Here is a 25,856-nt window from a genome sequence, read left to right as displayed (position 1 = left end):
AGTTTTAAAGAAAATCTTAATCACTTTCTTTAGTAAAATGTCAGCTCAAAGTTGTTCGTTTTACTGAAAACCTAATTCCTTTTGTTTTTTTAAAGCCAGCAGTGCAAAAGCTCGTAGATTCGGGACTAAATAAGATTCCGTCTCCTAAACTTTTTGCACCTTGAATTTCAGTTAAGGCAAACCCTAATTAGCTTATACCAATATATTAAAAAGGACACAAAATGACCAGGGAACACAGGAGGCAACATTTTAAGTAATTTGCTTAATAAATGTTCTCGCTGGGTGGCCCTGAAATTATATAGGCCATTCAGTAAACTGTGACTATAAAAATAAGGTTATATAGTTGTACCTACCTGGCACCGTTGGTCTTATTGTTGAAGGTAAAGAAGTAAGTTGCTTCAAAAGTTTCTCGCCTTGAAAACTGAAAATCCAGGACAGTTGAGCATTGTTTAAAACGTGATATGTAAAAATTATGACAACATGCAATACCGTGATTTAAAACTTAACGTGTAAAATATTTTATTGCATATAAGCACTACAAAATGCCAACTACAGTAATGAAAAAGTGGTGGATTGCAAATTTCTCGTTCAGGTTTTAAGGCTATGAGATAGAATATTAAAGAAACTGACAACTGGAAACTGCTGAAAACATGCTCAGGAAGATTTAGATGATATCTGCCATCTTTCATTATTAAATCACAACCAGTGATTGCGGATGTTATCCGGAACTTCCTGGGTGTGTTTCAGTTTCCAGTTGTCTCTTTACGTGCTACATAACGATACCCAAAATATCTTTAGAAGCTTAACAAGTTGAATGAGTCAGAAAGTTGTCATTAGTTTATTTCTTAGAATGATCGAGTAATTGCCCGTTCCAAAGTTCAGATGGATTTGACTGGGGACGAGTTTTTAACTTTTCATTTAATCAGAAAATTATATTTAAGTCCATCACAGGAAAGATTATACTGATTAAAATTGGTCAGTTTGCCAAGTTTGTGATTCTGTTGCTGGATTGCAATCATGTAGAAGGCTTTCAAAAACCGGAAAAATTACAGCCTTTGTATGGATTTGGCGGACTTTGTATGGAGTTTGGGCGACCTCTGACAGGTCACAGCCTAGTTACTACGCAAGGAAACATAACTTAGCCTGGTAAACTTACTAAGGTGATCTTTCTGGCAACTCCTATGACGCAGTTTGAACAATGTGTAAACTAGGGCCCAGTCCCTTTATGAACTTCGGAAAAGGAAAACAAACAAACAAACCAAAACAACAGGAAACCAAAAAGTATATCCACACTTGAAACGAAAAAAACACCACGAACGCAAAATAATATTGTATTTATAAATACGTGTGTATGAAGGCAAAAGTAAATTATACGAGGTTAAAGTTAAGGCCACCCCATGGTTCATTTCGATGGATTTCTCTTCGAATGCAAATCATAGACGGCAGACTGATCCTAACAGCAGTTTCGTAACACTGAAAAAATTATCTCCTTACGTTTTCGAAGGAGCAAGTTTGTCGTTTAAATTGCGAAAAAACATCAGCTTGTATTTTGGTAAAAGCCGCAACCACTGCTAGCAAATTTTTGCAACGGTTACAGTGAAATGCGCCTGAACGTGGCCACCCAACAAACGTCTTTTTTTTTTTTTTTTTTTTTTGCAAGTTAGCCACAAAATACAAAACGACATGCTTTCAGTAATTCGTTGTTCGTCACTTGCCTGTTGGACTTTGCAAGGAGACGTGACCGTTAATCATATTCGCGTGTCCTGATTGGCTAACTTGTAAAAAAAGTTTGTTGGGTGGCCACGGCAAGGCACGTCGCACTGTAAAATGTTTAGCTATAAACAAGTACCGTGTAGCATTAAAATTTTGCGGGAGTTTTATTTTGCGGATTGACGATATTTTGTGGTTTGCGGGAACAAATTTTTGCGGCTCGAGATGACTGAAATTTTCTGGTGGGAACTAATTTTTGCGATTCATTGTTCAAGTAGCAGAAAAGTTACCGGCAATCATCGAGGATGGATGTAAAAAATCTGGCATCGCAAACGCCCTAGAAAATGGTGCTCCTTCAAATGGCCCTATTCGTGCAAATCTAATAAACTGAATTGCTGCACACTTGACATTTTCTGTTCTTTATACATTGTTTTGTTTGCGATACAGACTACCGTATGTATCTAAGCTCTGGTTGCCTTATCCAATGGAAAATCATGTTAATGTTCTTGGTTAAGTCCAATTTATAACGCCCCAGTGGCACAAGTCTATTACAAGCGAAGTTTTTAATTTGACAGTGAAGGGAGTTATTTTTTGCGGAGTTTTATTTTGCGGTTTTTTTTTTCTGCGGGGACTAATTTTTGCGGATCGAGGTCAATCCGCAAAATCCGCAAAAATTAGAAACCGCAAAATTTTCATGCTACACGGTATCCGAACGGACAATGTGTGTCAACTTACACAAACATGTATTTAAAAGGGCACAAATATAACATTTGCAATAAGCGGCTTAAATAATTGCAACATCATAGCACATGGAACAAACAAAAAAAGGAAGAGTGGAAGGGAAAAACAACCCTTTGTTAGACGCTTTCCAAAACGACCACTGAATCAGTCATTTACATGGCTTCATCTGTAAAATTGTTTATTGTGACAACTAAGACTAGTTCGGTGAGAGTGCAAAGAATATTATTAGGGAAAAAAAAGAAAAAACAACCGCGAGAGCCGAGTTCATTTTCAAGCTTTTCCAAACTGTACTGGACGACCCAAATCACGGCTGACTTAAAAACTAACAAGATAAATATACTCATCGGTTCATAATCTCAGATCAGAAGGTGATAATCGCCTAAGAACTTAGTTTTAAAGAAAATCTAAAGCAGTTTCTTTGCCAAAATGTCAGCTCAATGTTTTTCGTTTTATTGGAAAACTAATTCCTTTTGTTTTCGGATGGGAACGCCAAAAATACGGAATATGGTCAGCTATCATTTTCGTAAAGCCAGCAATGCAAAAGCTCGTAGATTCGGCACTAAATAAGATCCCGTTTCATAAAACTTTCTGCAACTTATATTTTAGCTTAAGCGAACCTGATTAGCTTTCATTGTATTAAAAGAAGGACATAAAATGACCAGGGAATACGGGAGACAACATTTTAAGTAATTTGCTTAATAAATCTTCTCGCTGGGTGGCTCTGAAATTGTATAGGCCATTCAGTAAACTGAGACTAACAAAATAAGGTTATATAGTTGTACCTACCTCGCACCGTTGGTCTTATTAAATATTCACTGTTGTTGAAGGTAAAGAAGTGACTTTCTTCAAAGTTTCTCGCCTTGAAAACTGAAAATCCAGGACAATTGTTCAGTATTTACAACGTCACATATCACAACTAATTATAACAATAATACCGTCATTAATAAAAACGTAAATTTTAAAACAAATGCCAACTGCAGTCATCAAAAATTGGAGGACTGCAAGTTACTCATCCAGGTAATAGTTAAGGTTATGTGATAGAATATTTACGTAAACTGACAATTGGAGACTGCTGAACACATACTCAGGAAGATTTGGATGATATCTGCCATCTTTCGTTATTAAAGGGGAAGTATCATGGGTTTTTTTTTTTTTTTTGTATCTTTTGTTAGAAATGATGAAATGAGACCTTCAATCAGCTGCCAAATAATTTTAGAATGACGAGAGGAAAGAAATCAACTCAATTCTTGAAAGGAACGACTCGTGATCTGTTCTAGCGCATTTTGGAAACAAAAATGCGAGAACTTGAGAAATAGTAGCCCAACATTTTTCAAGTTTTAATCCAGACTGGCCTACTCTGTCTCTGGCCAGAGGCACTAATCGACAGTTTTATTGCGCTGGGGTGATAATTTATAATAAACTTGACAAATTATTGCGTTGTTTCTGCTGACAGACAAACATTTTTGGGTTTTGAAATGACAACAAATTTGCGTGATACTTCCCCTTTAAATCACAACCAGTGATGGCGGATGTTATTCGGAACTTTCTGGGTGTGTTTCAGTTTCCAGTTGTCTATTTACGTGCAACATCACGATATCCAAAATATCTTTAGAAGCTTACAGTCAATCCAGGTCACGCGTGAACAGTAATTCCAAGAATGAAATGAACATTCGAATTTCTCTTTGTAATGTCCGACGTGTGAATGAAATGTTGGACATCTCTCTGGAAATCGTTCCGAAAAAGACGCATTAACTGAAAAAAAGATTCAAAATACTTGGGAAACAATTGTTATTCTTGAAATATTCAATTTTGCAATGTAAAGAAAAATTCATAGCTTTATACTGTCAATAAGCTAGGGAAATTTATACGGGAACTCTGAAATCTCGTTGACGATTTCGAAAACTGACATGTAAATTTCAAAACTCCGTTCAAATTTCAAAAATATCGTTCACGCGTGACCTGGGTTGACTGTAACTAGTTGAATGAGTCAGAAAGTTATCATAAGTTTATTTCTTAGAATGATCGAGTAATTGCCCGTTCCGAAGTTCAAATGGATTTCACCGGGAACAAATTGTTAACTTTTCATTTAATCAGAAATTGAAGTCCATCACAAGAAAAGATCGCATTAAAATAAGTCATTTTACTAATTTTGTGATTATGCCGCTAAATTGCTACCATGTAGGAGGCTTTCAAAATTCGAAAAAAAAAACATTAGAGACTTTGTATGGATTTGGGGGACGCCATCTGAAAATTAGAGACATTTAAATACAATTTAGGCGACGTTCGACAGGTCACAGCCTGGTTATTTCGCAATGAAACATAACTTAACCTGGTAAACTTACTAAGGTGATTTTTCTTGGCAAAGGGGTTCATTTTTTCATTATATGACGCAATTTGAAGAATGTGTAAAACAAGGGCCCAGTCCCTTATGAAGTTCGGAAAAGCCAGGCAATTAGAAAAACAAACAAGCAAACAAACCAACAAGAAACCGAAAAGTATACACACACTTGAAACAAAGAAAGATCACGAACACACAAAACAAATATTGTATTTTTAAATACGTGTGTATGAAGGCAAAATTAAATGATACAAGGTTATAGTGAGGGCCATCCCATGGTTCATTTCGGTGGATATCTGTTCGAATGCAAAATATTGATGGCAGACTGATCCTAGCGGCAGAGGTGGCAAAAAAATAAACAACACGGCTAGAAGACTGAAATATATTAATAATGTTCTTATAAATATTGCTATCTGTCTGTTTGGTTTTAAGAAAATCTGTTCGAAGTTTCGTAACACTTGAAAACTATTTCTTTTCGTTTACCTCTGAGGAAATATGAGAAAAATTGCGTAAAGTAACCAGCTAGGATTTTGGTAGTTACTGCAACAACTGCCAAGATTTTATGATCTTATTGTAATAGCGCTGGAAGGGTTTCAATGTTGGCCTGAATAAGTTTCTGAATCACATTACATAGTGTTTTCTTCTTTCCTCTTTTCTCGATAAACAATATTAGCTAATGTTATTTTACTATAAATTAAGAAGCAGTCCTATAAACTAAAACAAGCCATATTAAATGTCCTTCTAATGTAAAACTGTTAAATTATATCGGGAGGCCATTTAGTAGCGTAACAAAATAAGGTTTTATAGTTGTACTTACTTCGCTCTTTACTGAGGGGTATTCACTGTTAGCTCCTGTTGTTACAGATTCGGATGGGACTTGTTTTGAAGTTTCTTGCCTTAAAAACTGAAAATACAGGACTTGCTCTGTATTATGAAACAGCTGCGCATTGTTTACCACGTCATATGTCACAAATAATGACTACATCGCAAACAGTTGTGGCAGATATCATCCGGAACTTTCGCTAGAAAGTAAGCAGCAAGCCCATAAACTAATAAGCCACATTAAATGTCCTTTGAATGTGAAACTGTTAAATTATACCGGAAGGCCATTCAGTAGCTTAACAAAACAAGGTTTTATAGTTGTACCGTACTTCGCTCTTTTGGCGTTTTCACTCACAGTTAGTTCCTGTTGTTGCAGATTAGGATGTGACTTGTTTTGAGGTCAATGTACTCCATAGTATTTTTACAACACTTTTACTGTCAAATTTCTCGCTCGTTGACTAATTTTTATCTTCTTTAATAATAAAAGCAGCTGACGCCATCGACTTTATAATTATATCGAACTTTACGCTATCTTAAAAAAAATTGTTTTGTTTGTATACTTTCTTCAGTCACTTCCCTGGAGTGTTCGCGATGCACCTGATATTTGATCATCCCCACCCACCCCACCCCCAGAATGTAACTGTTGCATAACTGCTTCAAATATATTTGCGTGATTCTCGTATGAATACAATAGAACATGGCGGGAATGTATTCACAGTCAACACAAGGCAATAGTGTCAATAGTCTCAGCTGTCTTGACCGAGATGGTGAGCCCCATAAAAAGAGGAATAGCAGACCCGTCTCCCTTAAACGTTCTGTCGGAGTTCCTGGAGCGGTCGCCCTCCTTGTTGGCACAATGATCGGCTCCGGAATCTTCGCGACTCCAAAGTGGGTTTTGCTGTACGTTGGGTCGGTGGGAATGTCTCTGGTCATGTGGAGCTTGTGTGGATTGATCGCTTTATTTAGTGCTTTGAGCTACTGCGAGTTAGGGACACTGATTCCGAAATCAGGCGCCGAGTATCCGTACCTCATGGAGGCATACGGACCCCTGCCAGCTTTCCTCTACGTCTACGTCTTCGTGCTATTTGTAAAGCCCTCTGGAATAATGATTCTGCTTGTTTTTGGCGCCTATGTCATCGAACCTTTTTTCCCAGGTTGTGGGGGTCGTGAGGACCTTGTTCCACTAGTTAAAATTTTAGCAGCGGCTGCTTTAGGTGAGGTGAAAATTTACTTTGTCTTTATTGACATGGCGGGGAACATGTTATTACATGCATGTATTTTATAAGTGGAGTCGTCACGTGTTTAAGGACGGTGCCTACTACCTTTAATATAACATGAAATTTTGGCGACACTTAAATTTAGCGAATTTAGCGATTTTTAGATGCACCAAAATTAAGTGTCGCTTACTTTAAATCATCGCTAAATTAAAGTGAGTACAATATGAAATTTCGCCATCTGGTCAGTTACACACACATAATGACATATGCTATTTGACGGTCGATTATGTCGTGTATCGGATGTCTCTTACACATTTCAGTCATTTCAGCTTCGCTAGTATTAAATTTTGCATTCCCGCGGCCGTGTGGACTCCACCGTTTCCACGTTTATAAAGAGCTGTGGCACTAAATGAAAAGCTCGACACGATTCACGAGGAAATTCACGCAGGCTGGGTTCTCGCTTTATATAACTTTCTGACCGGCGTTGAAGGAAGGGATTGGAGAAAGCAGGAGTCACGAAAATTAACAACAGCGCGCGGCAAACCACTACCACCTGTTGATCCATTTGAAGAAATCTGCCGGGCTTGATGGGTGTAGTTCGAATGTTAATGGTAAGGTACTCGTAAAACGAGCATTGAATTTGTGTGACAAGGGTCTGACAATGTACCTTAAATATGAGTGAGGACAACATTAAGATATGACATTTTAGTTGCAGTTTCGTTTGTTTCGTTCAAAATTAAGTTTCAGAACGTTGCATGATTTTGATTTAAATGCGTTTATGATTTTACCACATTAATGTTCCATTGTCGTCGTTAAAGTATTGAATACCTTAATTCGCCAGTTTTAGTTCGCGAAATCGCAAAAATTAAGTGACTTATGTTCCAAAATTTACAAAAAATCGCTAAATCTAAGTGCCGCTAAATAAGGATTTTTCAAAATCGCTAAATTAAAGTGTCGCCAAAATTTCAAGTAATAAGGTAATACAGAAGTATTTTGGCGTCCTTTATCACTATGCGGTTAAGCAGATTTTAGCAAGGGCTGTTGGAAGCCAAAAAGAAAATTGGGGGTAACCACGCATTTTTCAGAGATAATTAAGCAATAATAATCCAAAAAACCTGCAAAATACAAAGCAATGCATGGCGTTTTTCTTCCATAAATGAAGCTACATTATCTCTGAAAAAGGCATGGTTATCCCCAATTTCAAGAAGGATGCAGATTCCAGTTAAATTTTATTTTTTTTTCTCCAATTCACAGGTATCATCACTTTCATAAACTGTGCCAGCGTAAAGTGGGCGACTCGAATGCAGATCGTGTTCACTGCCGCCAAAATGATCGCTATTATGATGCTGATTGTGACAGGCCTGGTACGCTTAGGACAAGGTAAAATACATCGCTATTTCACTGTTTGGCTGGGAGGGGTCGCTAGTAGCCTCCTTTTCTCCAGTTGAAGCAGCCAACATTGCAAAATTCCAATTCGATCTAGACGAAGATGACATTGCACTAAAAGCTCTTGCCCACGTGGCAGGCGCCGATTGGGAAGGGAGTGAAAAAGGGGGGGGGGGGGGGGGGACATTCGCTCGCTTGGGACGCGAAGCGTGGAGGGCGAAGTGTGAGGGGAAGAAGAAGAAGTAGAGATTCACTGTAGGTCCATGTATGTACGATAACACGTTCTATATTTTTTGCACTGGAAGTTTTCACTTGTCCCCGAGTTCAATTGTGCGGGTTGCTTCGCATTTCCCGTCCCACCCCTTTCTCGCCACTGAATTTTGTATGATTTTCTTCGAATTCTAAATTCCTCGAAAATAAAGGCATTGGGGTAAGCTAAGCAAAAATATGAAGTAATATATAATGATCATGTAAATATAACTCTTTGTATTACAGGGTACACTTCTTCTATAGCAAATGGATTTGAGGGAACAAGTTGGAATATCGGAAAACTTGCCTTTGCGTTTTACAATGGATTATTTCCGTATGATGGCTGGTAAGTAACTATATAAAAAACTCCAAGACGGGGTTTTGAGAAAAATGGTTTCAGCTTCTTTTGCAAACGGATAGTCGTGTTATAAAACAGATTTTGAACTGATTATAGAACTTGTTTATAGAAAGGTTTTTTTAAAGTTCATATCACTTGCATTCGTGACTTTTGTTTTAAAAAGCAAAACAGTATAAAAACGGCCGTGTGACGCAGAACTTTTGTTTCGTTTTAGATAAAAAACGGCGCAAATTCTCGAATTGGAAGCATCAACGCCGCCTTAATATTGTAGTCTCTGAATAGAATGCTCAAAAAAGCGCCGGTTACTAGCGTGGCTAAGACCATGTTAGGCCCAGTTCAGACGCTGAACTTTTCATGAGCCGAACTTAATTCAAATTAAGGTCGGTCCAAATCACGAAAATCCCGCCTTTTGATTCAGACGCCGAACTTAATTAGCCGAACTTAATTTACTTGAAGCAAAACCAATCGAAATGTTCGCGTTTTTTTTTAAATTTTTTTTTTATTTTTTATTTGAAATACGTTATAATAATTTATGCATTAGGTTCGGCTCATGAAAAGTTCGACGTCTGAATCAAAGCCGTTCCAAAGCCGAAATTCCCGGCTGGGCCAGGCGGGAAGAACGGCTGAGCCGTTCCAAATTGAAACAGCCGTTCTCAACTGATTCAGACGCCGAACTTTTCATGTACTTAATTCGAGGTATTAGGCTCATGAAAAGTTCGGCGTCTGTACCGATCCTTACACTCTCAATCGTATCGTTTTCCTTTACAGGAATCAGCTCAACTTTTTTACGGAAGAAATACAGAATCCTAACAGGTAAGGAACACACACAGTGACAAATACCGCAGAGTTGCAGTCGTTAGTTTCTGGAAGTTTTTGGCAGTCTTTTGACCGTCCGTCGTTACTTTATTGCGTTCGACGTAGAAAGAACGCTCTCCTAATACTGATTGGAGTCGAGATTATGTGGGACAATCAATCAACCAATGAATGGATCTTGGGACGCGTATCTGGCATCCCCCCGCAGATTTTGCAGGGGCGAATGACATCATCACCAACTTGGCAAAGGAAAGAGAGCCTGGGATCGAGATCATCGAACGCACCACCCTTATCTTTGATTATTCCTTGTCATAGCTTAAGTTGGTCACTGTTCTCACTGCTAAAAAACTCACATAATCAGACGTGTGAAATTCCCTATCTGTTTTAAACACTCTGTTAATAATTTCATTACCGGATGGCTCTCTACAAAACCCGTTTGCCTATTTAAGTAAATTATTCTGGTTCTTTTTGGCTCTTTTGCCAAGTTACGCGCTCTGCCTCATCTGGTAGATTATTTTTACCGTCCCTCCTCCCCTTCGGCGACGTTTCGCTTTGCCTTCCTCACTGTCTTGCGACCTCCTGCCTAGGTTAAATTTCTTTGCCTCTCATATCTTAATTCCCCTAAGGGAGCGAGTGGTGTTTTGACAGTGAGGATGGGTACTTTACTATCAGATTACGATACAAATGTAAGCGATGTTTTAAAATTAGAGAGAAAAAGCCCCACATCAATGTTGATTTTGGAGACGAGTGGTAAGCTGTAGAACCCGGAGAAAAAACAATCCACAGGTGATGCCGAGTTCGAGTTCGAAGCTTAGAGAGACATAAGCTTTGGCGGATAGGCGGTGAAGCGGACCTGGAGAAAAGACTTTTAAGAGAATTACGTTTACGGCAAACGGCAAAAGGCAGAAATGGCCACGTGACCATGTTTACCCTTTATTTGCCGCTCGCTGTTTTCAGTTTCTCTGTAAAATTGAGTATTTTTGCGTTAAGAAGAAGAAGAAGAAGATGATAATGATTATAATACTTTATTTTAATACATAGCAGCCTTGCGGCTGAATGGCGTTAACGTTAAAAGCTAGAATTATTTTGCACTATTCTCATCTAATGTACTCATTTTTTTCAAGAAAACATAAACGCAAATCCCTCGTTTGCCGTTTGAGGTAAACGCGATTTTAAATCTCTCTGACTGTCAATCTCTCTACTGAACAGAGTGAGGCGACCACTCCGCTGACCACTGCGCCATCCCTTCTCCATTTCTTTTCAACAAATTTCACAGCTTGTTTCATATTACGTTTGGGATTGTTACTAAAAAATGACCTTCTAACAGAATCGTATGATTTGATCTTAGAAACCTCCCTCTGACCATTTGGATTGGCCTTCCGCTGGTCACTTTGTGCTATTTACTGGTGAATATTGGATATGTCACGGTTTTATCTGCACAAGAAATTTTGGTGACCGACGCATGAAACCGCAGATTCGGAGTAAAAGTTGGTGATTGGTTGTAGCAAATTGCACAAGGTTTCTGACTTACTAGAGCTTACAAACGTAAGTAGTATCCGGTCAGTTTATTAAGGGCCTCAAAGAGAACTGAAATCATTCTAAAAAGCATTATAAGTAAAATGTTATTTCCTGCAGTCCGTCACCATTTTATGCCTTTTAAAAGGTAATTATTTTTCTTGTGGCGCGATTCAACAGCTAACCAAAAGATCTTAGGCTCTTGGAACGAGGATTCGAGGAAGATGACTTTTTTACCGTTTTCTTGTTTCTTTTAGTTTATTAATTAGTGGAGCACATTGGCCAGCTCAGAGCTGGAGGAAAACATTTTTTTCTTTTCCCTTGAAGTTTTGCTCGATTAATTTTCACGCTGTTTTTATTTCGCTCGTTTTACAATACAGGCCCGTAGCAGGGGCAGGGGCAGGGGGGGCTTGAGCCCCCCCAGAATTTTTGGAAGTTACAAAACAGTTTGACAAAAAATAAATAATTAAACCAAATTAATGTGCATCAATCAGTCTTAAACTCTGATGCTGCAAATGCCTTTTCACAGCCCTTTAAAAATGTGTTTACTACCTTTCAGTTTTCTTTGCTAACAGTTTGTTTTTATACACAACAACAACAACAACAATGGTACTCCTACCTTGTGAATCGGAAATAAGAACCAAAATGGATCAAAATCAACCAATTTTAAGCCCTAAAAGCTGTTGAAATAACTTACTTGTTTTCTAAGGGGCTGTTTACATGGAGGGAGAAAGATCCTAGCTCTAGGAAGATCCTAGAAGGCGAATCATCCTAGCGCCATATGTTTTCTCTATTCAGTTTACATGCAATAAGTTGTACTTGGCCCGGGCGCTAGGATCTTCCTAGAGATAGGAACTTTCTAGCTGAGAGATAAGAGGATCCTAGGACTAGGAAGATCCTAGCACCATGTAAACTACTTTCGCTCGGAAGATCCTAGTACTACGGACAAAAACAACAAACATGGCGGCAGCAGGGCGCTAAAGGCAGACAGTTATTCTTCTTTTCCTTCTTCACTTGGTAACCACTTCGGCCGGAATTTCTGTAGGTAAAACAAACGAAAAGTTGTTTCGCCTTCTCGGATCTTCCTAGTGCTAGGATCATTAGGGAGTTTAAGATGCAACGAGAACATAAAAAAAAAAAAAACAGAAAAAAAAGTAGACTTAGTAAGTAAAACAATTACTTTGCACCTGCATCACACTTTTTGGTACATCTTTTTTGCCGTTTCTTTTAAGTGGATTACCATGTGAAGTTTCCTAATATCACGTTTGAAGGAGGACGTAAACAAACGACGACAAATTTTTCTTTCTCTTTTAAAATTTGGCTTTAACCAGGCAGTAAAAATCCGACTCCGGGAGAATTTTTTCTCTGGCTCTTGTGAGGACATATTTGTGTGTCTTTAGACGACGCGCGAACACTAAATTGTTATACACTAAGGAGGTCTAAGGACATTTGTATTGCTATAAATGAGCGGATGCCTTAGGGGCTGTTTACATGGAGGGAGGAAGAGACAGGTTGTTTTTGGGGGGGTGACGGGGGGGGGGGGGGGTAGTTTTGTTTAACCATTTTGCTGAGCCCCCTCAGTTGTTTGAGCCTTGCTACGGGCCTGCAATACTTTGATAAAATGGAAAGTCTATGAGCAGATTATATGATTATCCAAGGAAGAGTATAAGTTCTTTAGCGTTACTAATCACTTTAAAAAATACCATGCAAGCTGAGATTTCACTTAGCAAGAGAAAATATAGCCCTTGGTCGTTTCTTTTTTTCTCCCCATATCAATGCCACCGCTGCAATTTTCTTTTACTCCAATAGAAAGAAAACAAAAACGGACGAAAGGAAACCTTTTTTGGTAGAGTATTTAAAGGAGAAGTATCAGGGGGATTTTGACCTGTTATTGTCAAAATGGTGCGAAAACACCTTCTCTTATTAAATTTACAAAATAATTCTTGAACATCAAGAAAATGAAATCAACTGAATTCTTGAAAGGAACAACTCATGACCTGCTTTAGTGCATTTTGGAAACGAACACGCGAGAGCTTGAAAACAGTTAGCCTAACTTTTATCAAGTTATAGTCCAATCAAACCCAGTCCATCTGTGGCCAGAGACACTCATCGATAGTCTTAGTACATTGGAGCGACAATCTACAAGAAATCTGAGCAATATTGTTAGGTTTCTCTTTAGTCTTGATAAAAAAAAACGTTTTAAAGTTTTTGATATGGCACCAAATTCCTGTGATACTTCCCCTTTAAGCATTGAATGGCACCGCGAGCAAATTTCCTTGCGCATTTTACATCCGGCCAAATAACGTTTTAGCTAGTTGTTTTCCTTTTGCCAACAGACTCTTGCAAATCGCACGGTTATACGGTGTAATGGCTTGGATCATTCCAATTCTCGTCGCTTGTTCCACGTTTGGGACTGCAAACGGCAATGCTTTCGCAGGAGGAAGGTAGGATACGACTGAAAAATTAGCAGGTGAAAATACTGAAACCTTTGACTTTTGACAGAAACAATACTAGATAGAACATGCATGATATCTCAAAGATGTATCTGTTTTTAACAACATGTCTGTGAAAGAAAATTGGCTTAGTTTGATTCTCCAATTGAATGACCGAGAACATTAACCATCCTGTATGTTGAATTTTAGTTTGATTTTTCGTTTCACAAAAAAGTGTCTTATATTAAAGCCTTCAATTTAATCAAAAAACATTGCTCTTTGTTTTTTCCGCTCCTAAGTGTCTATGTTTTCATTTTCGCTGACTCAATATTTAAGCTCATTTTTCTCGAAAAGCGTAAACCCAGTAGTCGGGGTGAAAAATTTTCCGAGATCTCGGCCGAGACGCGTTTTTGGCCGCCGAGATTTTCATCTCGCCGCGATCTCGGCCGAGATCTCGCCACTAATCTCGGCGCGTTTTTGGCCGCCGAGATTTTCATCTCGACGAGATCTCGGCCAAAAACGCGCCGAGATTAGTGGCGAGATCTCGGCGAGATGAAAATCTCGGCGGCCAAAAACGCGCCGAGATCTCGCCAAATCTCGGCGGCCAAAAACGCGCCGAGATTAGTGGCGAGATCTCGGCGAGATGAAAATCTCGGCGGCCAAAAACGCGCCGAGGTTAGTGGCGAGATCTCGGCGAGATGAAAATCTCGGCGGCCAAAAACGCGCCGAGATCTCGCCAAATCTCGGCGGCCAAATTAGTGGCGAGATCTCGGTGAGATGAGAATTTCGACGGCCAAAAACGCGCCGAGATCTCGCCAAATCTCGGCGGCCAAATTAGTGGCGAGATCTCGGTGAGATGAGAATTTCGACGGCCAAAAAAAGCGGCGAGAAATCTCTGGCGGGATCTCGGCGAGCGAGCATCCGCAGCGGTGTACTGAAAATTTGATCGTCAGACGTTAAAGTAAAGCTTTTGAAATTCTTCATCAGCGGAATAACATTGGAAGGAAGCTTATAACCGAAGTAAGTTCTCAAGACGCCCCTGAGCATTTTCCACGAAAAAGTGAATATATAACTTCTGTAAGTAAACAACCACTTACTTAATTCTACCGTATAATTTGAATCATTACGGCTGACAAAAGAGCGAAACTAAGCGGTAAGCTTATGATGTAAATGAATTATGCCAACTAACTGCTTCAAATTAAAAACGAATATTGTGAATCACCAACAATTTATTTCAAAAATTTTACCTTCGAGGTTTCGAGTTATAAAGATGAAATCGTTCGTGTAGCTAATTACGCTTTGTGAAAACTTCTATCGATTTCTAAACAAACTCTTTCACTCTCAGTGTTTCTTTAAGCTATCAAGTAAGATGAAATACGGATAAATAATATAAGAAACTAACCTTTTTCTCAATCAAGAGATACAAGGCTGTAGAAGAAAGCCATTAAAATCTCAATTCTCGCGCAAACTTGATGGTCACTTCCACTAAGTTGATTCTTAACACGCTTACAGCTTAACGAGCTTGAACATCCCTTTAGCAAATTTTAAGTCCTTCTTCTCCAGCACCTTAATTATCCAGGACATTCCGTATTCCGTAAAAAATGTGCGGTGACTGAGTTCATAGTGTGCAGTTCAGTTTAGTTCAGTTAGTTCGGGTACCGTAGTTTGTCAACTTAATCAGCATCATTTTAGTTGACCAGTGCTCATCATATCCCTTGTGTGCTATTCTCCGGTTGACCACAGGTTCTTTTATCATGATTTCCAGCCATAAACGAATGGTTAACTAGTCATGAAGCTTAACTTTTCATATTTTCTGTGTTTTTATAAGAGCAGGATTAATTTTTGTGGCCTCGCAAACCTCAAATTTCAGTCAAACTCTTTTTTTTAGCTTACGCGAGCATCGCCGGGTGGCGTGATTGAATTAACCAATCACATCGCCCAATTCACGTTGTTGTTGGGGACTTTCGCGCCATTTGTCAAGTGGCAAGCCGCGGAGACGGCAAGTTGTTTACGAGAATTGAGAGACAGATTGTGAGGGAAAAGAGCACAATTGACACAATCAATAAAAATGTCGACAACTGAAGACAGTGTAATGAAAAGGGAAAGAAGGCGTTTTCAAAAATTTTGCTACCTGTACCGAAAAATCGTTCGCAGCAGGCATTACGACATGACTGAAACGGCCTTTTGAGGGACAAAAATCGCCTAAAAAGGTGAGTTAAAGATTTAGACAATAAAACGATAAGATGAATTCATTTTATGATAGTAAATAAGTATGTTAACGAGCGTCCGGTATGAGCAGCGTTCTTCTCACTTTTATCTTAAGACGCGCATATCTGCCGAAGCGCGATCTCGGTCAACAATTTAAATCAATTTAATAATTGAAGCTCATCAATTTTCAGTTATAGCATGAAAAAAATGAAAGCAAACATTATTTTCACCGAGGGTTAAGCTGAAGTTTTAACTCATTCAACCTCATAACTTAATCCTTACCACTGAAGAGTTCACATGTCTTCGTTTCGAATCTGGCGAAGATCGCGGTGTCTTGTCGAGATCGTGGTTGTCTCGGCAAGTTTTGGTTTTCTCGCCGAGATCGCATTTGTCTCGGCGAGATCTCGCCTGTCTCGGTGTCCCTAAAACTCTCGCCGCGAATCTCGCCGAGATGGAAGACGCAACCGCAATCTCGGCGAGATCTCGCTGAAGCTTTTCGCCCTCTAAAAATCTCGCCGCGAATTACTGAAATCTCGCCGAGATCTCGGTTACCTCGCCGAGATCTCGCCTCCCCCGGCGAGATTGACGCAATCTCGGCGGGATCTCGCTGAAAGTTTTGCCCTCTAAAAATCACGCCGAGAATTACTGAAATCTCGCCGAGATCTCGGTTACCTCGGCGAGATCTCGCCTACCTCGGCGAGATTAATGCGATCTCGGCGAGATCTCGCAGAAATGTTTTGCCCGCTAACATTCTCGCCGAGAATTACTGAATCTCGGTCAACTCGGCGAGATCTCGCCAATCTCGGCGAGATCTCGCTGAAATTTTTACAAGGATGTTGCCGTGCAAAAACACAGTGTGATTTACTTAGTGACCAGATTAAAGGCCACATGGAAAAATTTAGGCTCTTTTGAGTGAAACCAAAACTCAACCTAAATGCAACATATTAAACAGTTATGCTCTCAGCCCTTCAAAGCAATACAAAATATGCTGCAAAAACATTATTAAACTCATCGTTAGTAGATGAGCTTGGGGGTTGGTGCCTGAAAGACCGGTGGTGCCACAGGTGAAGTGAGCTAAGCGAGGTGCGAAACCATGGCAACCCTGTGAGTGGCAACCACCCGGCACCGTCACACTGAAAGATCAGTGGAGATAAAACAGAAAGTAACAGCTGAGAATACAAATAAAAATACTACCACACGCACCACAAACCATACTTACCAAAGGGTGGGAGGGACTGGGAGCAACAAACTTTGACAGCGAGTGAACAGATGCGAAATGACTGAACTGGCACAAACATGTGAGCTGTAAGAACCCAGGGGCCCCTGCGAAATGGGGTGGCCGCCCCCGCATGTCCCGGCCATGCGGGCACCGCTGACCAGCACTTGCCTCGATATTTTTTAACTTTGCCTAAATTACATTTAGCCACATTTAAAATTTTTATAGGTGTCTTACAGGTTTTATTGCATGCTACCAAGGCAACAGACAATCTGGTCAGCTCTGAACACAATATTTCTTCAGCTGTTCCAGGTTTTTAGCTCATGAAGACAGCTTTTTTTTGGTAGACTGTATGGATGCTTTCCTTTCAAAATTTGCTAAAAGGAGAGAAAGTCAGTAATACAAGTACCTTTTTGAGTTACTGTATTTATGATTTGAAAGAATCTGTTTAATTTTGTGTAGAGTCCCTAAAGAAGATCCTTCAGGGAGGAGTATTATTCTAGAGGTCAGAGAATTTCACCGAATAAAGGTGAGTTTTAGTAAGAGCATCTTTTTGAAAGCTTTTAGTGAGATTTGTGGAAGTAGGCCAGAGATCACAACTGTACAATTGCCATATCAGACACCCCTAAATAAGTTTATACAAAGACACTCCAATAATTTCAGCAATGAAGGGAAAAGCAAAATTGGTTGGGTTAGGAAAAAGTTTGTGTTACTGTAATAAAAGAAGCTTTAAGTGGAACTGCCTTTAGTTCAAGTTATTGAGAGTTTGAGTTAACCGTTTAAGTCCCAGTACTGATCAGCACATAATTTCTCTTCACAATATCACTCCTTGATTAAGCATTCAGGTCATGAGAACAAAGAAGATGATCACCAGAAATGAAATGTGTTGCTTTTTTATTGAATTCTTCCTACTAGTAAGATAAGAAGTAAATAATTGTATAGAAAATATTGACAAGAATATGGATGTTGATATTGGAGCTGAAAGTGTTGATCCAAGTTTGAGAATGGTTTTAGATCCTACCGTAGCACATTACATTAATCCTAATAAACCAAGTCATTTTAAGGATGGTGCCTACTAATACCGAAATATTTTTGTGCGGCTTATGACTATGCGGGAAAAGCAGATCTTAGCAAGGCCTATTGGAACCCAAAAAGAAAATTGGGGGTAGCAACACATTTTTCAGCGATAATTAGCAGTAATACCTTTAAAAACCCCAAAATATAAAGCAATGTATGGGATTTTTTCCTACATTGAAGCTTAATTATCTCTGAAAAATGTATGGTTACCCCCAATTTTCTTTTGGGAAACCAAGGGCATATGCTACGTTCTGTTTTCTCCATATAGTTTTATACCGCGCAAAATTTTCCTGTATTAGCAGGCACCACCCATAGGAAACCCGAGTATGTTGAGATGCGCAGAACGTATGCACAGTAACAAATTAGTAGGCACCGTCCTTAATAAACCAAGTCATGTAAAAAATGTTTTTTTTTTTAATATATAATTTACAGTCAGCATCACATGTCCCTACACAAGAGGAAAGAGAATTTGCCATGGAGGAGATTAAAAGGAGAAAAGAGTATGAGCAGAATGCTTTAGAAGAACGAAAGAACTTTATGCAGACTATGGAGCTAAAGAGGAAAGAGAATGCTCAGCCTTCTGATCTGGAGCAGGTAAACTATTTGGTGGTTGCAGGAAACATCCATACCCTGCCATGGGTGACATTGCTATTTTAACTGTGTTGCCTTTAGAAATTTAGAATTACTTATCTTATGCAGGGCTGTCACTAAGATTTCAAGTTGCTGGGTAAATACAACAAGTAGGCGGGGAATCAAACAGCTAGGAATTTCTTTTGGTTCTATTTTTCTTCTATTTTCCTATGAAATAGCCGGGGGCCACGTTCTTAGTAACCGGGGGAAATCCCCAGCCCCCGCCTCTTAATGACAGCCCTGCTTATGCCCTCCAAATTCCATAATTTATCACCCCCCTCCCCCCCTAAGAGTTTCTGTTTCCTCTCCTAATGTAAACCAACAACAATAGCCTGCGACCAAGCTCTCTATTAGGTCAGCCACGAGAGGGTTGGGGCATTCTCCTGCCCTAATCCTCTCGCAGCTGATCTTAAGAGAGCTTGCTCGCAGGCCACAACAACACCAACACCTTTGGAATTTCCCGGCCAAAACAACTGTCCATAACTTCAATATAGGCACACTTTGCACAAATATTGCACAATAGGCCATTTCCGAGTTGCTTTGAACCCCATCATGAAAGCGAGGCTAAGTGCAAAGCTTTTCATGTGAAAATCGGTTTTGTTTGTAATATATAATTCTCAAACTCATTAATAATTCATCAAAAGAAAACAAGAAAATCACTACCGTGACCGTGGTTTGGATATGTGATCCTAATTACCATAAAATTTTGCCAACTTTAGCCTTGAATTTCTCCAAGAATTATTGATCATTTGAGAAGCCATATCAAAAACTCGAAAGTGTGTTTCATCAGATATCCAAACACCACGAAGTCGTTAAAAAAAACTCGGCTGCGCCTCGTTTTTTCAACCTACTTCTCAGTGTTTGGATATCTGATGAAACACTCTTCCTCGTGTTTGATATATTACATGAAAACTTATTTTTATGGTAAAAGCTTTGCACTAATAGCCTCACTAAAAGTAACTAAAAAATTGCCTATTTGCACAGTTTCACTATTGCCTTTAAAGTGTGCATGGTCTTGGCTATGAACAGACCCTTTCATTTAAAACCATACCACTTGGATACCTAATTTTCAATTTCTGCATAAAGGCCTGTCTCCACACTCTTCGGTTTTAAGCCATACTTTTGTTGATTTTCATTTGTATAATTATGTTATTGAAACTCTTTCCCATAATAACTTTAGGAACAACAGAAAAAGAGTGGTACATTGCTAGAGAAGGCACAAGAGCAGATGGAGGAACAAGAAGATGAAATCAAGAAGCTTAATGAGGTATCAAAATTTGTCTAATTACCTTTTTTTTTTCTGCTGTTCTTTTGATTTTAATTAAACCTTCAGAAAAGCTGAAGAAACAAAATGATATGATCATAAACCACAGAAAATGACTTATCAATGGCTTTCATTTGAGAGTTGACATTTGAGGACTTTACTCTCTCCAGTCCCAGTGGGGCATAAAGCTGCCACAATGCTATGTAACTTACTGTAAAATTAATAACAAAACAAAAAAAGAACAGCTCAGTTACTACTGGACCATTGTGCCTCCAAAAACTAAAATTAAAAAATTAAAGACATCAGATACTGTATCTTAATCCATGACTGTTTTATTCCGTTCCAGCTCATACTGAATGCTAAATGTCATGCAATCCGCGATGCACAGCTTATTGAAAAGGTTGAGATCAAGAAAGAGCAGCTGGATGAAGAAAAACGCCTTGATGAGATGATGGAGGTAGAGAGATGCAAAGCCCTGAATGAGTATGAGGAGAGAGAAAAAGCGGCGCACTTTGAGAGACTTAAGGGGGCTCAGGTTCTGCAGCAGCAAATCACTGATAGAGTACAACTGAGGCTGCTTGATGGCGAGAAAAAGGACCAAGAAACAAAGGTACTTTAAAATTCCTAAAGTAAATGGTTATTGATTTTGAGTGGTTGTAACTGCTCTACCAAGCTTATCTGTTTCTGAATGCTGTACAGACAGGGTGGGGGGGGGGGGGTGGGTAGTGTCAGATGGGGTTGTCATGATCAGGATACAGCAGAGAGGAGGGCAGGAGGGGGGTGTCAGTTACATGGGAAAGCAAATCACCAGATTTCTTGAGCACGGTTCAAAGGTCAAACTTTACTTGTTGTTGAGCCTAATGCAAATTAGGGAAAAAAGAGCTTTTGCTCATGTACATTAGGTTCTGCACATGTAAAGTTTGACGTTTGACCTGGGGCGCCTTAATGCTACAGTTGAAAGGTAGAGTGGAAGGTGTTGACAGTATTTTGTTACTTGTTAGGCAATGTTACAATATCTGGATAAATTGCAAAAAGAGGACATGGAGAACCTGATCAAGAAGCGTGAAGTACAAAGAAACTTGATGGTAGAATATGTAGCTAAAGCTAACGAGGTATTCTTTCATTCTATACCTGTTGATTATCAGTAGTGAAGCATGAAAGGTAGTTGAAGGGCTAAAATACTAGATAATGGGAAAGGGGTACTGTCATAGCGATTTTGCTGTGTTTTGGTCACAACAGCTCAAATAATTGAGGAAGAACCTTTTTTCTAACATGAAATTGTTCTTAGAGCATTGGGGAGAAAATACTAAGGGATTCCTCTGAGAAAGAACAAACTATAATTAGTTTTTAGCGACTTCTCTACAACTTGAAAAAATTGGCCATTTTTTTCAAGTTGCAATCCATTTCCATCCTAGCCATCCGCAGCCAAAGATAATTAATACTATAGTGTCTGCACTGATAGGGTTATTGCTAACACAACTGGATAATTATTTTGACCATTCCACCAATGCAAATATGTTTTTTGGCTATTCAAAGTGACACAAAAAATGTGACACTGCCCCTTTAAAATTGAAATTGCCCCAATAAAGCCCAATTTTGGTACACCTAGTTACATACGTAGGAGATACCAATGCTTGGCTAATTTGTTTTGTATGTGAGACTGAACTAAGTCAGAAGAAATCAGCCAAGTGTCCATATCTCCTTTGTTGCTTTCCTTTTCTAGAAAAAATAAAATGCTATTTCTTGTTATTCAGCATTTTGCTCAAAAATTAAATACTCTGTGGCTTAATGTATAGTGATTCCCAAAAAATTCAAAAAAGACTCATCATACTCAGTAGGAGTAAACTTTGTGACCAAGCAACAGTGGATCAGAAGATATACCAAGCTATCTCCACATCCCCACAACATATTAAGAAATTCGTATGGACTTTGATGTACAGTCGAACCTCCACTAACGGCCACCTCTCTACAACGGCCACTTTTTTTTGTCCCGGTGGACAGTCCATACATTAGCTCTTGTCTAAACCTCTCTACAACGGCCACCTCTCTACAACGGCAACGGCCACTAAAGTGCGTCCCCAACTGCCAAAATAACCTCTCGACAACGGCCAGTACAGCTCTTTTTTGTAAAAACAAAACCTTTTTTTATAAGTTGATGCAGTAATCGACATTTGTCTTCGGAACATTACCTTTCTGTATCCATTTTAATGATATACGTATTTTGATTGTGTTCCATTTATATGCTGCAGTAAGCATAAATTGTCTACAATAATACAGCGAATGTTGCGAACCTTGCTCGTTTCGTCTTGTTATGCAAAAATGGCTGACATTTTAATATTCTTTTGTCTGTATTCAAATTAGCCTAAGGCAAAATATTCTTTTGATTTTTGAACTCAAGAACGAGGCTAGTAAGGCTAATTTGAATGCAAACAAACGAATAATAAAATGTCAGCCATTTTTGCATAGGGTCTATTATTTACGTTTTATTGTGTATTTTATCTGTATATATTATTTAAGATTGGATTGCCATTATCGGTTACAGTAAGCATGAACTTGGCACAATAAACATGTTATACTTCCCGAAAAAAAAGGTGTCATATTACACCCCTACCTCCCCATAACGGCCACCTCTCCACAACGGCCACTTTCTTCTGTCCCCAAGGTGGCCGTTGTGGAGAGGTTCAACTGTAGTCATAATTTTATGTTATCTTGTTTACTCTTTAAGGAAATGCAAGTTCTGAAAGAACGCAAAAAAGAGCAGGAACAACTGGAAGACGTCAAAGTCATGAATTATTTGAAGGAGAAAGCGGTATGTACTACATAATTGTGTAAAATTAACACTTTGCCATGAAGTTTCGAAAGTAACAACCCTCGCTGCTCTTGCTTTTAGCAGCCTGTTGTTAATCGTTACTTTCAGGCTACTTCAATCAGCCTGTTTCGACTTTTAGCAACTTATACCTGCCAACTCTCACACTTAAGGTGTGAGTCTCATGCCTGCAGGTTGAAAACTTCGATGTTACTCCAATTCATTCTTACAGGACCAATTTCTTACTTCAGGTTGAAAAATGTGAGCTATTACAGTCCTAACTCAGACACACTTTCCAAAAAAATTTAAACTCAAACCAATGTGAGAAATGAAAAGTCCACGTAAAATGAGCAAATGACGATACTTTCCCCGAAATCTCTCATGATTTTGAAAGTCCGTATGGAGCATAATCATTTTCTTGAGAACTTCAGAATTATTCTGAATGTCTTTGGAAATCTTTATTTATTGGTTTGTGTGTATTTCTGTGCAGCAAAGAGAGGAAGCCTATCAGCGAGAATTGGAAGCTGCTAGAATTGAGAAAGAAAAAGAAATTGCTCGTCTTCGTGCTCAGCAGGAGAGAGCTAAGGACAAGCAAGCGGAAAAGGTACGTTGGGAATAATCTTTTTTTCCGGTTCAAGAAGGTTTTGTTAGCTCTGGTGCAAAATGTGAAAATTCGGCTCCTTATTGATTGCTTGTCTGATTGACAACGAAAAAAGAAAGGTTGATGATGTTCGTTACTGATAAGGATTATGCTTCCCCCTGCTCTTTCGCCCTTACCAGCCACTGAACAAGAGCCTCATTTGAAAACGCATCTTTATCTCAACTTTGACGCACTTTGAGGTTGTTTTTTTCTGAAATGTATCGATGAGTGAGTGATGGTAAGTATCAAATGGAATTTGAGTGCGTTTTCAAAGTTCGAAAACGCGTTTCTGAATTGTGGAGTCTAACTCCTGACCAGAGGGAGTTTAAGGGAACGAGGGTTTATGAAATCTTTCATAAAAGAGAAAAAACCACATTGCAAAGTGACGTTGAATTTCTTTTTTTTTTCTAGGATGCTCTTAGAGCCAAACGAAATCAAGAGGAGGCTAAGCGAGAATGGAGAAGAAAAGGAAAAGAAGAAGCAGAGAAAAAGTACGTAATTCGTTGTTTAAAAAACCCATCTGAAACAAACCAAGGCAAAGGAGAATTGCTTTTGACTTTCCGCGCTACTCACAGTATTCTCAGAATAGTTATTTAACAATGTGTCCGGCTAACTTCAACACGAATTCCTACTTTTGCAGGAAAGCAACAGAGGAAATGCTACGTAGAGCTCGCGAGGACCAGGTCAAGAATAAAGAGCACTTTTTGGCTGTACAAGCTGGAAGAGACAGGGCGGAGTTCGAACGGGTTTTAAGGTGAGTTGCATTAATTGTTCAGGCCCTCTCTAACGTTAACTGGAGAAACTTTCCTGCGGAAACATGAAAAATTTTGCCTCAAAAATGTTTCTCCTTAACTTCGTACACAAGGTATGTTTTGAGCAATGATGTTTGGTCAAGAGTGTTTCATCCTCTGTGCAGACTCCTAAAATTACACCCATGAAATCTCGGAGAAAAAGGCATGCGACATATATAACGAAACGAGGACAAATGCAACTAGTGCCAAGCGTGGGAAAATGTGCAACCGGTGCCAAATGTAGGGTAACATGTAACCGGTGCAAACGGGGGAAAACATGCAACCGGTACCAAGCGCGGAAAAACAAGTAATCGGTGGGGAACCGGTGCTAAGCGCGACAAACAAACTACCAGTGCCGTGCGCGGGAAGACATTTGCCGAGGGCGGGAAAACATGGCACCTTTTCAAGGGAGAAAATGCAACCGGTGCAAAGCGCGGGAAATAAACAACCGGTGCCAAGCACGGGAAAAATGCAGCCGGTGCCAAGGGCAGGAAAACATGCAACCAGTGCCAAGCGCGGGAAAATGTGCAACCGGTGTTAAGCGCGGGAAAACATACAACCGGTGCCAAAGGCAGGAAAACATGCAACCGGAGCCAAGCGCGGGAAAATGTACAACCTGTGTTACTTACGTTTGCTGTGTAATTGCAAAGAGAGAGGATGTTTTAAAAACTGGATGTTCATGTCTACAGGGCACAAGAAGAACAGACAATAAAAGACGAAGAAGGTGACAGAATCCAGAATATCCGGCGCCATCAGCACGCGGAAGAAGTCCGTCAACAGATACGAGAAAAGGAGAAAGATAAAGTCAAAGCTAGAAACGCTTTCTTTGAAGAAGGAATCAAGTTGGACCAGGAAGCCAAAGCTAGGTATGACAGTCTTATTTGTTTTGTTTGTTTGTTTAGAGGTGTTTTTTTTAATTATGCTGGTAAGTTGAAAAGTAGAAAAGTCGAGACTACTTTTAACAAGCCATTCATTTTATTAATTTATTTATTTATTGTATTTTTCAGGCGACAGAAATTGGACGAAATCAAGAAGAGAAAACTCCAGGAATTAAGAGGGGCTGGTGTTCCCGACAAATACTGTAACGAGGTTGCGCGCAGAATCGAGGCTCCACCGCCTTCACTGTCCCGGATGTATTGATTCGCCATCTAATTCTTTTTTTCTCAAATTCGCGTTAGTCTTAAATATAATAAGAGTACTGAAGCATTCTGTCACTTCAACTTTGAATTAAGTAAAAGATGTCACTTTTACGTTTAGAAATTGCTTTGAGGGGAAGGACGGAATTTCAGCAAGTGACTGGGTTACTTGGTCGCATTTATCTTACACTGTAAATATTTTCATTTTTTTTTAAAGACAAGGTATATTCATACTACATGTACAAAGAGTATGCTATCGAAATAATTAAATAATGAGCGTGATAAAGAAAAAAAATGCCAACGTCTTGTTAAATTTTCTTTAAATGCGCGGAAAAGGCTGGAAAGGTATAACTAACTGTTAATTCTTTTATGCACGCAAAACAGCAGCTCATTAATCCTTAGCAGTATTCGGCAATGAGTCTTGTATAACAACATGCTAAGAGAAACCATTAAAGTAAACCGTAGGCAAACCACAACTGCAACTTATATCTGCAAGTTACTGATACA

General features: G+C 39.2%; 3 protein-coding genes and 1 pseudogene across 4 annotated transcripts in view; 3 read left to right on the top strand and 1 right to left on the bottom strand.

The window, feature by feature from the left end:
* The window catches only part of LOC146469157 (cilia- and flagella-associated protein 45-like), a 45,541-nt pseudogene extending 19,716 nt beyond the window's left edge, over positions 1-25,825 (top strand). Inside the window, exon 13 of the transcript XR_014867322.1 lies at positions 25,695-25,825. The product of XR_014867322.1 is annotated as a cilia- and flagella-associated protein 45-like (transcript). The remainder of the gene's footprint in view (positions 1-25,694) is intronic.
* Positions 1-25,856, bottom strand: part of LOC146469154 (uncharacterized) — a 50,012-nt gene that overhangs the window by 6,962 nt on the left and 17,194 nt on the right. The gene's annotated exons all lie outside the window — the stretch shown is intronic.
* On the top strand, positions 6,246-11,100 carry LOC146469159 (b(0,+)-type amino acid transporter 1-like). Its single transcript, XM_085123697.1, has 5 exons — positions 6,246-6,825; positions 8,083-8,208; positions 8,710-8,809; positions 9,590-9,634; positions 10,983-11,100. The coding sequence occupies exons 1-5, from the start codon at positions 6,309-6,311 to the stop codon at positions 11,098-11,100; spliced, it is 906 nt and encodes a 301-aa protein (XP_084979823.1). The 5' UTR covers positions 6,246-6,308.
* Positions 13,517-25,463, top strand: LOC146469158 (cilia- and flagella-associated protein 45-like). The gene is made up of 12 exons (XM_085123696.1): positions 13,517-13,593; positions 17,468-17,534; positions 18,515-18,676; positions 19,893-19,979; positions 20,323-20,586; positions 20,978-21,088; positions 22,702-22,785; positions 23,273-23,386; positions 23,834-23,913; positions 24,063-24,176; positions 24,903-25,079; positions 25,221-25,463. The coding sequence occupies exons 1-12, from the start codon at positions 13,517-13,519 to the stop codon at positions 25,351-25,353; spliced, it is 1,470 nt and encodes a 489-aa protein (XP_084979822.1). The 3' UTR covers positions 25,354-25,463.

The sequence above is a fragment of the Pavona decussata genome, unplaced genomic scaffold, assembly GCF_977016875.1.
Source record: "Pavona decussata unplaced genomic scaffold, jaPavDecu1.1 SCAFFOLD_127, whole genome shotgun sequence".
NCBI classification, from domain to species: domain Eukaryota; kingdom Metazoa; phylum Cnidaria; class Anthozoa; order Scleractinia; family Agariciidae; genus Pavona; species Pavona decussata.
Note: the sequence above shows the minus strand (reverse complement) of the source record. Positions and strands in the feature narration are given on the sequence as shown.